The 16,217-nt window shown below is 55.9% G+C and overlaps 7 protein-coding genes across 7 annotated transcripts; 3 read left to right on the top strand and 4 right to left on the bottom strand.

The window, feature by feature from the left end:
• Positions 1–1,176: 1,176 nt before the first annotated feature.
• Positions 1,177–4,029, bottom strand: LTR77_010715 (uncharacterized protein; the record flags this gene model as incomplete). The annotated part of the gene is made up of 3 exons (XM_064807932.1): positions 1,177–2,262; positions 2,313–2,582; positions 2,635–4,029. The coding sequence occupies 3 exons, from the start codon at positions 4,027–4,029 to the stop codon at positions 1,177–1,179; spliced, it is 2,751 nt and encodes a 916-aa protein (XP_064653836.1).
• Positions 4,030–4,873: 844 nt separating this feature from the next.
• Positions 4,874–5,353, bottom strand: LTR77_010716 (uncharacterized protein; the record flags this gene model as incomplete). Its single annotated transcript, XM_064807933.1, has 2 exons — positions 4,874–5,028; positions 5,074–5,353. 2 exons carry the CDS (start codon positions 5,351–5,353, stop codon positions 4,874–4,876), a joined length of 435 nt encoding a protein of 144 aa, XP_064653837.1.
• A 1,188-nt stretch (positions 5,354–6,541) lies between these two features.
• Positions 6,542–7,444, bottom strand: LTR77_010717 (uncharacterized protein; the record flags this gene model as incomplete). Its single annotated transcript, XM_064807934.1, has 4 exons — positions 6,542–6,833; positions 6,891–6,978; positions 7,041–7,127; positions 7,183–7,444. The coding sequence occupies 4 exons, from the start codon at positions 7,442–7,444 to the stop codon at positions 6,542–6,544; spliced, it is 729 nt and encodes a 242-aa protein (XP_064653838.1).
• A 1,769-nt stretch (positions 7,445–9,213) lies between these two features.
• On the top strand, positions 9,214–10,892 carry LTR77_010718 (uncharacterized protein; the record flags this gene model as incomplete). The annotated part of the gene is made up of 10 exons (XM_064807935.1): positions 9,214–9,481; positions 9,538–9,553; positions 9,603–9,759; positions 9,825–9,977; positions 10,042–10,090; positions 10,154–10,257; positions 10,322–10,463; positions 10,521–10,651; positions 10,739–10,789; positions 10,848–10,892. 10 exons carry the CDS (start codon positions 9,214–9,216, stop codon positions 10,890–10,892), a joined length of 1,116 nt encoding a protein of 371 aa, XP_064653839.1.
• Positions 10,893–11,646: 754 nt separating this feature from the next.
• Positions 11,647–12,432, top strand: LTR77_010719 (uncharacterized protein; the record flags this gene model as incomplete). The annotated part of the gene is made up of 3 exons (XM_064807936.1): positions 11,647–11,872; positions 11,927–12,067; positions 12,128–12,432. The coding sequence occupies 3 exons, from the start codon at positions 11,647–11,649 to the stop codon at positions 12,430–12,432; spliced, it is 672 nt and encodes a 223-aa protein (XP_064653840.1).
• Positions 12,433–12,527: 95 nt separating this feature from the next.
• On the bottom strand, positions 12,528–14,061 carry LTR77_010720 (uncharacterized protein; the record flags this gene model as incomplete). Its single annotated transcript, XM_064807937.1, has 3 exons — positions 12,528–13,394; positions 13,452–13,595; positions 13,645–14,061. 3 exons carry the CDS (start codon positions 14,059–14,061, stop codon positions 12,528–12,530), a joined length of 1,428 nt encoding a protein of 475 aa, XP_064653841.1.
• A 770-nt stretch (positions 14,062–14,831) lies between these two features.
• On the top strand, positions 14,832–16,197 carry LTR77_010721 (uncharacterized protein; the record flags this gene model as incomplete). The annotated part of the gene is made up of 5 exons (XM_064807938.1): positions 14,832–14,962; positions 15,023–15,078; positions 15,139–15,270; positions 15,409–15,586; positions 15,663–16,197. 5 exons carry the CDS (start codon positions 14,832–14,834, stop codon positions 16,195–16,197), a joined length of 1,032 nt encoding a protein of 343 aa, XP_064653842.1.
• Positions 16,198–16,217: the final 20 nt, after the last annotated feature.

Below are 16,217 nucleotides of genomic sequence, written 5' to 3' on the forward strand. Positions count from 1 at the left end.
TTCGTTAACTTGGTTGGCAACTTCAAGAACGAGGCATGGAGCTACTACCGACGAACAAGGCAAAATTATAGCAAAGGCAATCAAAGGCATCTCAATCCCAAATGCCACCATCTCCCATCTCACCTCGTCCCACCATCTTCACGAGGGCGAGCGTACGTCTGTCTCCCGCCTCACTCTGCTCCTACGCCACCCAACCTCCGTCCACCCCCTCCAAACCCCCCAGGATCCGAAGCCGCGATGAATCCAAACTCTCCGGCGTCCAACACCGCCCCTCCCTCTCCGGCCCCTCCCTAGGAATCCTCTTGACCGAACTAACCGCCACCAACGCCTCCAACGCCTCCTCGCGCAAAGAAGGGCAGACGATGTCCGAAGAACATCGTACCCAAGCGCGGAGGATGGCGCAGTTGCTTTTGGGAGTACCTGTAGCGTTCGGGACGGTGGTGGTGGGCGGGCATTTAGTTTGGAGATGGTGGGGATGAGGGCCGTTATTGGGATGGCTTCGCGAATGACTTTCTTCTAATGGGAAGGGGGACGATGTGCGAAGAAGATCTAACGCAGGCAAAGAGGACCGCGCAGCTACCGTTTGGGGGTGTATGTGGGCGTGGACGAGATCTGCAGTTCGTGGAAATGAGGGAGGAGAGGATGCTGTTGTCTCGGACAGCTTCGCACCCTGTTCACCGCGCTTTGCGACGAGGAGACGAGACAGTGCCGAAGAGGACGGTACTCAAGCGCGGCAGGGGTGTGAGCTGGCTTTGGAGACGAGCGACGAGTGACGAGCGTGCATGGCAAAGCAAGCTCAGGTGAGCAGGGAAGGCAAGGCAAGCTCAGGGAAGGCCTGCACTTGAGGATGTGACGCTTCAGTGGAAATGATTACAAGCAACATTAAATCGACAACGAAATTATCTACTTTACCTCACCCCCAGCCGTCGGCGTACAAGAGCCCGCAAAGACGCGGCGATCGTATGATACAATGACCTTCCTCCGCCGCTTATGCAGAAGGGCTGGAAGGGTAGGTTCGTCGTCTGACTTTTCTTTCATGTCCTCCTGCTACCTCGCGCATCGCTGGTGGCGTCAGTGGCGAGCTCAGCGGCGCTAGCAGGCGCGCTCCCAGCACGTTCATACTCTCAGTCAACATCCGCCTCCACCTCATCTACTGCCCTGCTTCCCCCCACCCCTTCACGACCCGATCCGCTCATACAACAGAATATAAGCGACCTTGTTATCCTTCACCCCCTCCCTCCTCGCCTGCGGCGTCTTCTTCCCCCCACTCGTCGGCGTCGCCGTCCCATTCGTGTTCGTGTTCGCAATACTACTCCACTTGCGATGCCCCGGCACGTTGCCATTGACCTCCGACCACGGCTTCTCCTCCTCGGGCTCCTTCTCTGCCTCATCGAGCCCCTGGTACATGTTCCTTTGCTTCTGCAGGTCCTGGTCAGCTTTGTGCTGTTCAAGAGCTTTGGCGAGGAGCTTCGGGTCTTCTTCCGAGCCGCCTTCGGCGACGTCTTCGGGGCGGATGCGGCGAATGACGGTGTCGTCGATGCGGACCCATTCGCGGCCGTCTTCGCGCAGGATGTCGACGGTGTAGTGGCCGCCGGCGGCGGATTTGCCGTGGTGGTAGACGACGGAAGTGAGGCGGTATCTGGGGAGGCCGCCCTTGACTGCAAGACCGCCACGCGAGCTGGGTGGGAAGACGTCCTTGGGAATCTCCAGCTCCAGCGGGTAGCCGACCTTCTTCCAGATCTTCTGGGTGCCGGTCATGCTGTTTTCGTATTGGAAGCGTTTAAGGTGGAGGATGAGCACTGGAGGCAAAGTGTCGATGAACACTTGCTTCTTGGCGCCAGTGGCCTTGCCACCGAAGTCACCCGTCAGGATCTCAGTCCGAGTCAATCCCTTCAACGCATCGATAATGTTGTTGACGTGTGGTGCGCCAATGTCGAGTTGTATAGGCTTGTACGGCTCCAGCACCACTGAGTCCTTGTTGCCAGGCACACGCAGGACGGACCTGAAGTGTCCACCGAAGATCTTCGTGATCGGTGATGGCGCATCTTGCTGACCTGCTGTGCGGGTGACAGAAGCCTTCTGCTTCGGACCAACTTCCAACCACCCTTCGGCGCCACCAGGAGAGGTGACTGTATCTGGCGAAGTGACGCTGCTGTCCACGCCACTCTCATCCCTGACGCCGTTCATGACAGAGACACACTCATCATGGAGACCTTCCAAGAGAAACCCAAAGAACTCCTCAGCATCCTGCTGATGCCCGCGCTGTTGCTGCGTTAGCTCTACGTTTCAACACGCTGGATGGTCGGACTCACCCTCATGCTCACAAACCTCTCCAACTTCGCAATGGCATCGTACACGTATTGGGGTATTACAGGCTCGCCGTACTGCTCCAGCTTCTGCTGACCCAACTGCATGCGCAGCCCATCCGTAGACTCCGCGCTTGCAAGAACCTTGAATTCCCTCATGAACATAATCATGGCATCAACCAGTGGGGTATCGCTTTTCATGGAGTGGACCGTTCGCTGGCGAACTTGGTCCAGGAAGTTGTAAAACGGAACGCAAAAGACCAAAACTTGGAGAATCTGGGCAGCGTTAGCTGGAGCTAAAGTCGTGGGTTGTAATGTGAGTGCTCACCGAATTCATATAACACATATTGCCCGTATTTACAAGGCCGCGAGGTTCGAGGAAGGTGAGGGTGGGATTGTTCTGAACGTTGTACTGGCGCAGAGCATCGGCGAGGGACGCGCTCTTCGGGACCTGGAAGCCATTGGTAAGGAAGGCGCCGTTGAGTGCAGCAGAAGCAGAAGCTGGAGGAGCATTGCGGCGCACAAGGTCAGCCCACGACTTTGGCGCAGGCTTCGGTGTTGGGGCAGCAGGCGCTGCGGTATCCTCGGCTGCCTCTTCACCGTCTGCTACTTCCAGCTTCTGCTCTTCCAGTGTAGGCGTAGTGGCAGCTTGCGCTGCGGGTGATGTAATCTGCTGCTCAGAAGTCGTGGGCGTAGAAGGCTTAGGTCTGCTGATGCTGGGGATGTTAGGAACAGCTATCGCAGTCCGGGTATCTCTGCGCGCATGTTGAGCAGGCGCAGGTGTTGGCTTGGGTGAGGCATTCGCGGCTGTGGTTGGCGTAGCTGGAACGGAGCGTGCGGTATAGTCGCTCTCAGAGGGAGCCTGAGAGGTAGCGGGTGTTTCGGGCTCGGAAGGTGCTGGTATTGTAGATGTTTCCGATGCAGCCTCTTCGCCAGCCTGCTCTTTAGCTTCAACCTCTCCTCCCGGCATAGCTGGAAGTGCCACGGTCTCGACGTCATCTAGATTCTGCCTCCGTCTGCGCCGCCTTGTCGCTCTTGCCGGGAAGGAAGCTGCGCCGCCCTCGTGTGAATACCATGGTAAGCGGGGATACGCCGGCATTCTGTGCTCGGCTGGCAGCGAAAGCGGGTCGACAGGCGCTGCGCGCGGAGCCTGCACTGGCGGCGCTGGAGTTGTGGCTGCCATTTGCGATGTAGTATTAGGCATGACCTCCTCTTGCTTCGGGGTCGGCGCGATATCGTGCTTTGGAGTAGGGGCGGGTGAGGGAGGCGCGACTGGTGCGTGTGTGTACGATGGCGTTTGTTGTAGGCCAGGCCGCGGTGAATGTGAAGCATGATGCATCATGTGCGGCGGAGGGACTTGGTGTTGTCGAGCCGAGGGTGTCACGGGCTGAGCGTAAGGCTGGGAGGAGACGACCATCGGCGAGCGCGGTTGGTAGGGTATTTGCTGTTGGTGTTGGGGTTGAGGTTGTTGGGGCGGAGGAGGTGGCATGTAGGCTTGCGGATTCGGGTATGGATGTTGCCATCTTTGAGGAGTGAATTGCTGGGGCGGCCCGTGGGGGTGCTGGTAGTACTGAGAAGGATGCGGGTATCCTCCATAGGGGTGCATGCCAGGCGACTGAGGGGGCATGTGGTGTTGATATGGGTTGAAGTCCCGCCGAGGGTGAGGATGCATCTGCTGCATGTGCGGTGGGCCTTGACCGGCCGGCATGTGGTAGTTGGCCATGGTTAAGAGACGGCGACGCGACTTCGGGCAGACGGGTCACTCAGACCTGGCGTCTACCCGGAGAGCGCAGGGGGAGGTTATGGCAGCTGTCCGGGGGGTCGGATGGCCGCATCGAGGTTGATGTAATGAGCGGCGGAGGTGGTGGCGCTTGTAGAGGGGGGTGTACAAAAGGCGATGGGGGAGGTGATGGGAGGTGAAGTCGTAGCTCGGAGAAGTATAAATTCTGGGCGAGCGAAGTGGTACCGGTGACGTGCTTTGGACGACCTTCGAAAGATGGAATACCGCCCTCCACCCGGGTTTTCCAAGGTCTCGAGCACAGCGAGTATGATTGAGGAGTCTACGAGCTGGTGAATGAGGTATGCGAAGCTCATGCATTCGAAGGAGAAATTGTCGCCGCTTTGGAGGCTCGGCAGATCCCGAATGGAGGGAGTGGGTTGGACGAAGCATACAACCACAGCAGATACCTTTCTTAGTACTCTACTACGATACGACTAGGAAGCAACAAGGCCGATACACAAGCTCATGAAGGAGCCCGACCGCCCATCCATCAACTCCATCCATGACCAAAACGTCAGGTACCATGCCGCCGCCGCCGCCGACACCCTGGATACAGCAGATTTCCAAGCCATCTCCACACAGGAAGGTCTGCCATTGTACAGCTGCAACAAAGTCTTCCGATTCATGCGAAAAGCCAGAAGCTGCTGTCCCTAACCTACCGTCCTCAACCTCGAGCACGCTCAGCTCCTTCAATCCTGAATGCTCCTTAAGTCGGCAACCCGCTTCCCGACTGCTGACGCTCTCGCGCTTTCTGGGCGAGCTCTGCCTAGGGCAGTACTGCCTCTTCCTAAGAAGCAATGATTTGCTTAACTTTCCGCTCGAGAACAACTTCCAGACCCGACGCGCCGGCTTCCGTATTCAGTTGTTGGAATTGTTCGTCAATCGCATCGTTGGCAAGTCGCGTGATCCTGTCGTCGAGCTGTTGGACCGTCATGGAGCCCACTGGATTAGCGGTCAGCGTTAACGTTGGCTGCAAGAGGACCATACTCGCATACGTGATGAGTGTGAGCAGGAGGCAGAGTCCGGTTACGAGAAGACTGATTTTCCACGGAGCCGAGAGGACAAGGTCGCCCAGGTAAGTGACGTATGACCGTGTTGCTGCTCGAAAGTCGTCGGGTAGTGGTAAGTACCACAGCAGAGGGTTGGTGATGATCCAGACAAACAGATAGCCCCAGAGTGGCCGACGGCGACATTGACGGAACATGTGCTGCGTTACGGCGATGGTCTGGGCTAAGTGGAGGATCCAGGTGACGAGGAGTTGCCACATCTTGGATTGCGGTTGTTTGAGTGAGAAGGCTGTTGGGGTGTTGTGGCTCGCTGGTGTTGCTGAAGAAGAGGGAGCTGGATGGGGATCCTTGCTCGTGATATGCTGATCGAACACAAAGGACTGAAGCCGTAGCATACAGGTCTCTCCTAGCAAACGGCACGAATAGGCTTGTCTTTGAGCAGACGAGACCCGCGCATCGGACAGATCCTCCGAGAGTCTTCAGTTGAAAAAAAAACAAATCACGACACAGACACTGATGTCTTTCATCTTGGATCTTCGCCTGATATCTCGTTCCTGACGTGTCTCCGGCCAGCAAAGACATCGAGCATGGAGCCCGGATATCAGCCTGGCTAAGGAATCGGTGCAGCGCTTGCATCCTTTCTCAGTCGTCGTTCGGACTGGCATGCAAGCCGCCGTGCAGCACATCGATCACCACACAAGTGTCCACTCAAAGTACCATTGGCAGCTGTCAACTCCATACTCGCGATGACGGGCCAGCCTCACGAGTCTCCGAACGCACAGCAACCGCCAACTCACAGGAAAGTTCTGGATACCCGAATCTGCGGAGACGGCTTCACGCGCCGTGCTGGCACCGTCACTCGTGTCCACTGCCGTACCCGCACTGGCCTTTCCGCAACTCGAACTTGCCCGGCGGGAGTGTGTTGGATGGGAGCCTGCATCCTCGAGAGAATGATTGCACAGTCAAGCGATATCATCACACCCAAGATGATGAACCAGGAGATCCAAGAGAAGATTCTGGGCTCGTCTTCAACCTCCACGTCTTCGTGGAGGTGGTGACGGTTGAAGCAGACGTTGGAAAGTATTGTCCAGGACACGTAGTTCTTGGTGGTAACGTGGACGATGACCAGGTATGCTGGTGGTCTGAAAGCGTTGAGCCGCGGGTCCCATGGACAGAGCAGGGTTAGCGTGAGGTTGGTAAGGACGATGAAGAGCGGTTCGAACATGGTTGCGGTGGTATGAGTAGATGTGAGCTGAGGATGGATCTGCGAGGGTAGCAACTCAAAGCAAAGCAAGTTCTTCTGCGAAGTAATGAAAGATAGCACGAAAAAGGAGTGTCGTGCCCATTACCTACGACAAGCATACCTCAAACTTCCAGCCCGACTGTCTCAGATATTCTCCTCCAGCCCTTCATCACGACACCTACCCCTGCCAAACCATCCCACCTGCTCAACCCTTCAGCTTCTTCTCCGCCCTCAACTCATGAACATCTCCCGGCCCCTCAACAACAACCCTACTCCCCTCAATCTCCTCCCTCTCCAAGATCCCCTCATACACCTTCGCATACTCACTCGCCTTCATCACCCCATGCTTCTCCGCCTCCGCATCAACTTCAACGCGGATGTTGAGGCGCGCTTCGTTGATTCGGAGCTGGCTGTTAGGGCGGTGCTGGTTCTCGAAGATGGCGGCGTTGAGCATGGCAACGAGTGCGCCTTGGGTGGGGCCGGTGAGGCCGGCGTAGCTGATAGGGAGGAATCGTTAGTGGAAGTAGTGGGTGGAGGGAATGGATGAGAGTTACCCTGAAGTATCTGCAGAGCCGGTGCAGGCTGTGAAAGTTGTGGGACTGGGTTGGGCGAGGAGGTAGAGGAGGGTGGCGCGGTAGGCAACTGACAAGTCTTGATCAGCTCGCGGAGGTCATCAGCAAGTGTGAAAGCTCCGAAGAACGTACAGAAGTTCGACTCGAATCCGATCCGCATATGTCTACGGAGCTGCTCGTCGCTGACCTCATGCACCGGCGTAACGAGCCAGAGTCCAACTGCACCATTCATCAGCTATTACGAACCTCGCCATAGATGATCCTTCGAACTCACCACAAGCATAAACGTGCTGAAACCCCGGCAGCTCTCCCGCCTTCACCCTGTCCACCACCTTCTGCATGCCATCTCTTGCTGTAACGTCCGCTTCAACGGTCGTAATGCCTTCCTTCGTCCCGACGTTGGTAAAGAACTTCTCCGCAGAAGCAGCGTTGCGGACAACCGCCAGTACCTCGCGGCCGGTGCGGAGGCTGGCGATGGCGGCAGAGACGCCGATGTTGCCTGTGGCGCCGACGATGAGGACTCTTTCTATTGCCATCTTGGTGTAGTGGACGAGTAAATGGGATGAAATGAGACGTTCAATAGGAATCAAGATGAGAAAATGATGGGATGATGGTGAAATTCTCTGGCCTGCTTGGGCCGTTGAGTTCAGATGGGAATTGTTCCTACATTAATTCCTTGAGGTCAAGAGATTGATATACTTTCCTACCACTTCACGCATCACCCCCCGCATCATACAAGTAGCTTACCAAACTCGTGGGGTTTTCGTCCTTGCATGAGAATTCGGGGAGTACACACAGCCAGTGTATTCGGGGGCCATTGGGGCTGATGGAGGTATCTTTAGTCATCCGCCATGGTGAAGCAGGATGGAGCGAGCAGGAGGCAAGACAACGGCTGGTTAAGCGGAGCATGAAATTGTCCGGAGGGCTGAGGTTGTTTTAGGGTTTCTGTGCACGTGACCTTCAAGCGGCTTTCCTTTTGTGAACGAGACCATCTGGGAGAAGACTCGTGAACGAACCGAAGCAATGCGGCTTCAAAAGTCCATCTGTAGGGAAGGCCCTTTAACGACCCCTTTCTCATATCAGCGCCACCTCTCCTGGTTCTGCTTTTTCCCGGCTACATCGCACCACTCATCCCGACATGTTCTTATAGCGCAGGCACGGATATGACGGCCACCGGTCAGCCCCCGCGAATGCGGTGTTGAAGGGACGAGGTCCTCATAGCGTTCGAGATGGAACGACAAGCACTCGTTCCTTATGCTTGAATCGCCATGTTCAGAATTGGCATCCGCGAACTGACCATATCTCGAGCCGTGTAGGGAGCGATGGATTGCGACCAGATCCTTCGTCGACGCCCACCGATGCTTGGAGACAAGCGTGTTTCAGGGGAGCGGATCCAACGTATGGCTGCGAGCTGCCTCCACATCGTCGTGCTACATAGCCGAACCACAACATCCTCTACTGGGTCTGCTGGGAAGCTGGCCTATCCTGGCCAGTCTGGTCTGGTGCTACAAGGCTGCGCCCAGCATTGCCACATTTGTGGATGTGAAACTCTAGCAAAAGCTTCCAGGATCTTGTCTGCAGCCCTACAGCGAAACTCTACGGCCGTTGCTTCCTTCTTCCTCCACCATCTCGAGTCTCTTCCAAATGGCCCCCCGGGAAGTTCTTGGAGACGCTAAGAAAACCGCCGGCCGAAGCTTGAGAGATGACTGACGGACGGGGCCTCCTCAGGCCCATACGACACTGCTCGTTCGAAGAATTCTGCATGCTTGATGAAGGACCGATCCACGAACAGACCTTTGCACCAGGGAGGCTTGGTCGAAGGGTCGATACCACCCATTGAGACGAGGATCTGATGCTGAAGGCAGATGCAGACGCACGCTGTGTGCCTGGGAGAACCCGGCTGAACACCCCTACGTACGCCGTTGTTGCAGCGAACCAACGTTCTCCGCTCAGTGCGGATAGTGGCTTCTGGCTTTGCCGAGCACCGTCCTTTGACCACGAGCCAGAGTGGGTCCCACGACCGCATATTCGGCCCTTTCACATGGACATGCCACCGCCGACTAGGAGATTACTAAGGACGGTTCGAGTGGAGGATCGTCAACATCCTGACAATGTCCAAGAATGGCTGATGTTGGACCTTGTCGGGGCCACTGCTCATTAGACCATAGTCTCGAGCCCGGTCAACTGGCAAACATACATAAATAGAACCACGGTCGCTGGCTTCCACGATCGATCTTGACATCTTGTGCCATCCTACTATTGTAATCGCACCGCATCGTCACCAACAGGACCCTCGACAGTCATCATGCCGTGCCCACTCAACTTGTTCTCTCTCATCACTGCCTTCTTGGCACTCGCGGCTGCCATCGCTGTTCCACCGTCCTCGCATTCATCTCCAGACCCGCGTGCCCTGGCGAAGCGCATTCTTCAAAAGAGATACAACACCCACACACTCACCTCGATCAGCTGTGGTGGCTACTCTACGGCGGACACTGTCGACACTGGCAAGAACATCAACAATCTCAACAACGGTGACGAGAAGACTGTCGCAGCTGGAACATGTAACCGCATTGGTACGGCGGCTGACCCTGAAGATCTTGCATCACTTCTTGCTGACTCTTCCTCCCAGGCTGTTACAACACGAGGTAGCGCTAGCTGCTTGCTGTAGATGCGAAACTTGCTAATTGGGTATAGCGGGGTGTACGTCTGCAACGACAACGATTTCGACATTACCTTCACGGGCGCGGACGGTAGTGCTTTTGCCGGACTGATCCTCGGTGTCTGCTACGACGGTGGAGAAGGGCATCATCCTGTGTCGGGGCAGGCCTTCACTTCTGATAACGACGGTTTTGTAAGTCACACTACCAAACGGAGCTCACACCTCGTCACGAGGCTGACGAGGCTCTGAGCGCGAAGAACGTCGTTGTCGGATTCTGCGACAATGACGACGACGTCGCAACAAAGCCCAGCGACTATACTCCACCTGGTCCGAATGGCAACGCGCCAATCAACTGCGGCGGCAACAGCGATACGACCTGCAGTCTCGGTTCTTGTTCCTCGAACCTAGCGGTGCGCACATCTGCTATCTACTTTGACTCGAGCAAGCACTGACCGACTGATGTGAGCATGATAGGTCGCGACTCAAGAAAACACTCCTTGCGATGAGTATCTCGGTCCGAACAGTACGTGCGAAGAATTCTGCTCAAACCGATCTTTCGACCTCGACCGCTGACCATCCGAAACAGCCATCGGACCCGGTGCCCAATACACCTACAGCACCACCCGCACGATCGGAACCACATGGACTGTCGGCTTCGATCTTGGTATCGACAGTAGCGAACTAGCCACAGTACGTTACTTGCACTCACACATACCCAGGGGACCATCTGGCTAACCTCTGCTCCTTCACGCAGGTCGCCGGCAGCGCAGGCTTCTCCGCATCCTTCTCCAAAACCACTCTCGTCGGTGACTCCTCCGGCGTCTCTCAGAGCTGCGGCAGCACCGACGCCACGGGAAACTTTACCTGCGATCTGATCGTCGCGCCCGGCTGTTATCGTGAGCCCGCTGTTCTCCTCACTCAACACCATGCATGCTGACAAATGAATGCGATAGACATGACCGGCACATGCATGACCGAGATCAGTTCCACGTACAGCATCCTCGTGCCCTTCGACACCACACAACCGCAGGCGGACGCGGAGGACGGGCAGGGGGTGTGGAGCTCGCAAATCTGTACTTGTCAGGTATGATGCTCCTCGAATCCGTCTCCACCTTACGGTCGGATGGACAGGACTACAAGGGCAGAAAGCTAACCCACGCGTCTCTTCCAGAACTGCTGCGACTGGGCCAATGCGGCTGCGCCCCCTTTTGCATGTCCTCAGGTTCGTTTGGTTTCCTCCCGGCGCCCTTCTCGTCCAAGTCGACTAACGAGTACGACAGGACTGCGCAACCTGCAAACCGCTCGAAGACGGCTGTCCAGCCTGAGACCTTTCACTCCTGGAACTAGCAACACAGTTCGACACCTTGGCTTTCACAATGACAAGTTCTCTGGGTCCAACCAATCTTGGAAAGGCGGAGCGGAGTGCAAAGGCTTTGCGATGATTGTCGTCCCGATGGAGATGGGTTCGTTGTTGTACGACAAGGACAACAAGTACTCTCTCGTGTTTCATGAACATTGCTGCGATTGTGAAGTACCGAGAGATTGGCCGCGATCATGTGACGATTGGAATATGCTAAGGTATGGGGAACGCCTGATCAATGACTTCGGAAACAACATATACCAACAACAACACAACCAAGTGGCAAGTGTTTCCCAAGCATCACGATACTGCAGCCTGACAAGCATTGACCGAGGTCCCTCATTGACGTCTCAGGAATAGGTAGATGTACTTTTCTTATCCATCTATCCTCTTGCTCGCAGCAGCTGCGGTCGAAAAAAGAACACGCTAAACATCCCAATTCGGCATGCAGCTCGACGCTAGCGGCGAGGCGGCACTGGGCAGAACCCATATCTCTCTCCTCATCGGGCTAGACAATGGCACAAGCAACAAACCATGCCATGTAGTAAGCAGAGCCACCTTGTTAGCTCCACGCTGAACGCTCGCGGCATGAACCCGCTGCTGACCTAAGCACTACATTTTAAATCCAACAAAACCTCACAGAGCCTCACCGCAAGTCGTTTATCTAGCATTGCTACGTAGTAAATCCTCCTTCCGTCCTTCAACACCTCCGCGTCACAATGCCTCGCACGCAATACGGCAAGCGCGACTCCCTCCGCCTCGAAACAGGACCAGGCGCATTCGCCATCTTCTCCTTCCCTCCCCGCGACTCGCCTTCAGCGACTGTGCCCGGCAGCAGGCTCATAACGATCCCCTCTGGCAGCACCTGGAAGACCGGGTTGCACTGGCATGAAGAGTACGATGAGAGCGTGAGGGTCGTCCAAGGGAGGGCGGCGATTACTATCTGTAAGCCAGTGCAGGAGACCAAGGCCTGTTGTTGTGGATGCTGATGCGCACCAGCCGGCGTGACTCGTTTTTATGGTCCTGAAGACGGGACCCTAACGTTCCCAAAGTACACCGTCCATGAGTTCGGAAGAGCGGACAATTCGGGGGACGCCTTCGATGAAGGGGATACGGTGATCGAGGAGTGGGTTGATCCTGGTAAGCCGTTGCTCGTACTTTTGCTTGCCGGCTCATGGCATTCTGACGCATCCATCGCAGAGGACGGCTTCAAAGCAGTCTTCTTCTATAACGTCATCGGCGCCATCCTCGAATCGAACAATAAGCCAGGCGCCCTGGATCTGATCCAGATCGGCACGACTGTTGCCTACGTCGACGAATTCCCTGTCTTTGTTCCCGGTCCGTTCTTTCTGAAGTATGCTGTCACGCATGCGCTGTTAACCACTGTGTCTTCGATCGGGTGGCTAATGGGATACAAACCGTGGGTGAAAGAATACACCCCGGAGCATATCTGGGAGATTGCGAGGACTCGTGGGGGACGACATCGGGGTGTGAAGGTGGAGTAGGCGAGCGGAGTTGGAGTTCTTTGGTGATCGGGTGGAGCGCACAACGATCGATGTGCCTCTAGACTGGAGGGTTCCTGATGACGGTGGATTTTGGACTATGTGGCTGGCAAGGCAAGCACATTGGCCTTGCGAGGAGCTTGATCTTGCTCGTGAAAGTCCAGGATGAGACTGCTACCGTGGCCTGATTGTTTGGGCTTGGTAGTCCTCACCGGAATGGCCTCACTGCGTGGCCCGACAGGCGAGGTTGTTCCAGTCTTTTGAAATATAGCATCAGCAACCCTCCGAGCAGCGAGGCACCCGGTGTCTTTAGCAATAGCATGTAGCTGCAGCAGTATCCAGCTTAGATCAGATAATGAAGCGTCCTCGTCGCTGCCGACAACCCACAGTGGCCAGATAGCGAGCCTCTGTAGCGCAAAGTTTCCGGAAGGCTTGTCCGTGTCTTGCTTCCTGGCCTGAGAAAGCATCTTCTCGATGCACGTACGAGCTTGTCTCCGGAAGTCCGAGATAGTCCGAAGCAGTGCACACATTGAATCGCTCTCTGCCAGAAGGTCCTCTTCCTTGAGCACATCGCGGAGCGATTGGTTCACCTGCAGGCGTGTGGTGAGATAATCTAGCCGCAGCGGCGTTTTTGCAGGCGGCATTGGTTTCTCGTGACAGGCTGCCGTGAGAACATCTTCCTCCTCTCGGATGTGGCGGTCGTAGGAGTCCCCGGCGTCGAGACTGTGATCTCTCCAGTCCTGTAGAAGCTGGTCCAGTTCTCTAAAACCGTCTACGACAGAGCGACGGGGTGCTTCAGAATAGTGACCTCTTCGCGTTTGGGAGCGGAGCTCACAGAGTCGTATCGTGAGTGCCGCCAGCTTTGATTCCGATCGTTGCTGATCGGTTTCAAATTCGAAGCTCCACTGAGACAGAGTGTGGAAATGCTGAGGGATGTTGTCAGTCGTCCACAGAGCGTTCAGGATCTGCGTTCGTTAAAACTCAGTCTCCATATCGACGACAGCTTCGCCTGCTACACTTACCGTCTGACGCCGCAAGTGGAAGAACAGCTGCAAAGCCTTGGTGTCCTTGAACTGTTCTCGCCCGCGGAAGAGAAAAAGCTCCAGGGTCCCGCTGTTGTGGGCTGAAAACGACTGCTCGGCGTCTTGCGAAGTGAGGACCATAGTCTGGTCGAACTTAGCAGCTGGCGAGCACACCGTCTTTGTCATTCCATACCTCATAGGTAGCAAGTAGCATAACTGCCAGCAGCGTCTCATGTGAGGTCGCCAATTCCGCTCGTTGAATCGAAATGTTGACCGCCTTCAACGCTGCGACATAGTGCTTCCTTGACAGCGCGTGAAGTCTGCTATAGCAGCGCCGCTCCCTTGCCAACAACATGACCATCCCTACCGCAGTGGTGACATCCTCAAGCGCACTAGATATCCCTCCGGCGTACATGGAGGAGCAAAACAAGCCCTGTCGGTGGCCAACAAGCTCTCGGGGGTAGCTTTCACAGTGCTGAAGGAATGTCGCGACGGCAACAGCGCGGATGTCTGGTGGTAGCCAGTTCTGGAGCGAAAGTAGATCATGCCATGTCTCGGGGGCTGACGTTTGAGCTTCTTGGTCGGAGACGAGTGTATCCGGAGATGCCATATCCAGGCTGTGAGGCGCTGCTGCAGACGCCTTGGGACGAGCGGCAGTGCCTTTTGTGTAGTTGATGAAGCGGGTGTCTATCAGGAGGCGATATCCGGGACATCCATGGCCAGCACGCCTGCATTGCCCGCAATGAGGTCGCTGGAGATCGCACTATAACAGAGAAGCTTGTTAGTCAAGGAAGGACAGGGCAATTCTGACCTGGCGTGATCGCCGTGAGCTGCTTACTCGACGCCTCTTCGCCCTGCATTGCTCGCAAGCTTGACTCGGTTTCCCTCGGTAGACCATCTCGTCTCGATCTCGATGTCGTTGTGGGTGCTTCTTTGGGCTCGGCTGTAAGCACTGCAGCCACGTCAAAAGGTCGGAGTCTTTTCGCTGCTACTTCTAAGCAGACGAGAAGGAATCACGGCCTGAATATCAGAAGTTGAGAGCGCCTCCATTGCTGAAGAAGACAGCGAGGGACAGGGAATGGGGGCTTGGAAGGATTCGGGCGTCGAACTAGGACTTGGATGGTGCAGCAGACGGGAGGCAGTGCAAGAACAATGTCTCGTCACTATGTCCCAATATTCCGTATGTTTCCATCAACTAGGCTCACGTAGTGCCCAACTTCCCAGACAGAGGAGTAGGTGTAAGAAGGACAGGCGCCGAGTTTTGAAGACCCCTGCGAGCCGTCTCCGTGCCCGTACGGACTCGACATGTCGTCCCGACTCCCGCGACAATTCCTCCAAGTAACCAATTCAAATGAGCCCTCACAATCCACTCTCGAAACGATGAAAGCCATCAAAATCATCCAAAGCGGCTCAAAACAAGCCGCTGAGCTCCAAGACGTCCCTCTCCCGACTCTCAGAGACGATTATGTTCTCTGCAAAGTCACCTGCGTGGCGTTGAATCCAACCGACTGGTAAGGAAGATTCCTTGCCTTGATCAAAGTAGAAGAGGTAAGCTCATCGCTGTCAATCAGGAAACATATCGATGGCGATGGCGGGATCCCGGGCTCGGGGGTAGGGAGTGATATGCGTAACCCTTTCCTCTGCTTTCCAACCACCGACTAGAGCTCTCTGACTGGCCGTTGACTAGGCGGTGTTATCGAGGAGGTTGGGACGAACGTCTCGAATGACTGGAAGAAGGGCGATCGGATCGCTGCGTTTGTGCATGGAGGGAATGATACGCATCCTGAGGACGGTACGGAGACGTATACCTTAGGCTTTGGTAAGGGAGAAGGCTTATCCGACGGTTAGGGAGCTTTGCCGAGTACTGTTTGGTGAAGGCTGGTGTGGGCTTGCGGGTTAGCATATCTCGGCCGTTCAGGATCAGACCATGACCACTGAATCCTGAAGCAGGTCCCAGAAGGCATAAGCGACGAAGATGCGGCGTCGTTGGGCGTCGGAGTGACGACGTGCGGGCAGGCGCTGTATCAGAGTCTGAGACTTCCGTTGCCTGGGTCTTGCGAGCATCACGGCAAGCCCTTGCTAGTTTATGGAGGAAGCACGGGGACTGGTATGCTCGCTATCCAGTACGCCAAGCTGTGAGTTACCTCCCGTCATCAACCTGGGGGAACTACTTCAAGATCAAGCCCGCTCATCACAACTCCCTGCCTCTAGCTCCGGCTACACAGTCATCGCCACAGCCTCCTCTCGCAACTGGCCCCTCCTAAAATTCCTCGGCGCCGACGAAGTCTTCGACTACAAAGACCCCGACTGCGCAAGCAAGATCCGCTCATGGACCAACGACAAATGCACTCTAGCCCTCGACTGCATCTCCGAAGGCAGCTCACCCAACATCTGCGAAGAAGCCCTCTCCTCCCAAGGCGGCACCATCACATACCTCCTCAAAAGCGCCATGGAATCTAATACCCGTACTGACATCGAGCTGAAGCATACCTCCGGCTACACGGCTTTTGGCGAAGCTTTCGATAAACTCGGTGCGCATGTGCCGGCGAAGGAAGGGGATCTCGAGCATGCGAGGATGTTCTGGCGGTTGACGCAGAGGTTGTTACAGGAAGGAAGGCTGAAGCCGGCGCCGGTGAGGGTGGGAGGGGAGGGGCTGGTGGGTGTGTTTGGGGGGATGCAGGAGATGAGGGACGGGAGGCTGAGTGGGGAGAAGTTGGTTTATCGGGTGGGCGAGACGCCGACGTAGTTGTCTTTCCTGGTAGAGAT

This window comes from Saxophila tyrrhenica (assembly GCF_035928015.1).
Source record: "Saxophila tyrrhenica strain CCFEE 5935 chromosome Unknown scaffold_26, whole genome shotgun sequence".
Taxonomy (NCBI): Eukaryota; Fungi; Ascomycota; class Dothideomycetes; order Mycosphaerellales; family Extremaceae; genus Saxophila; species Saxophila tyrrhenica.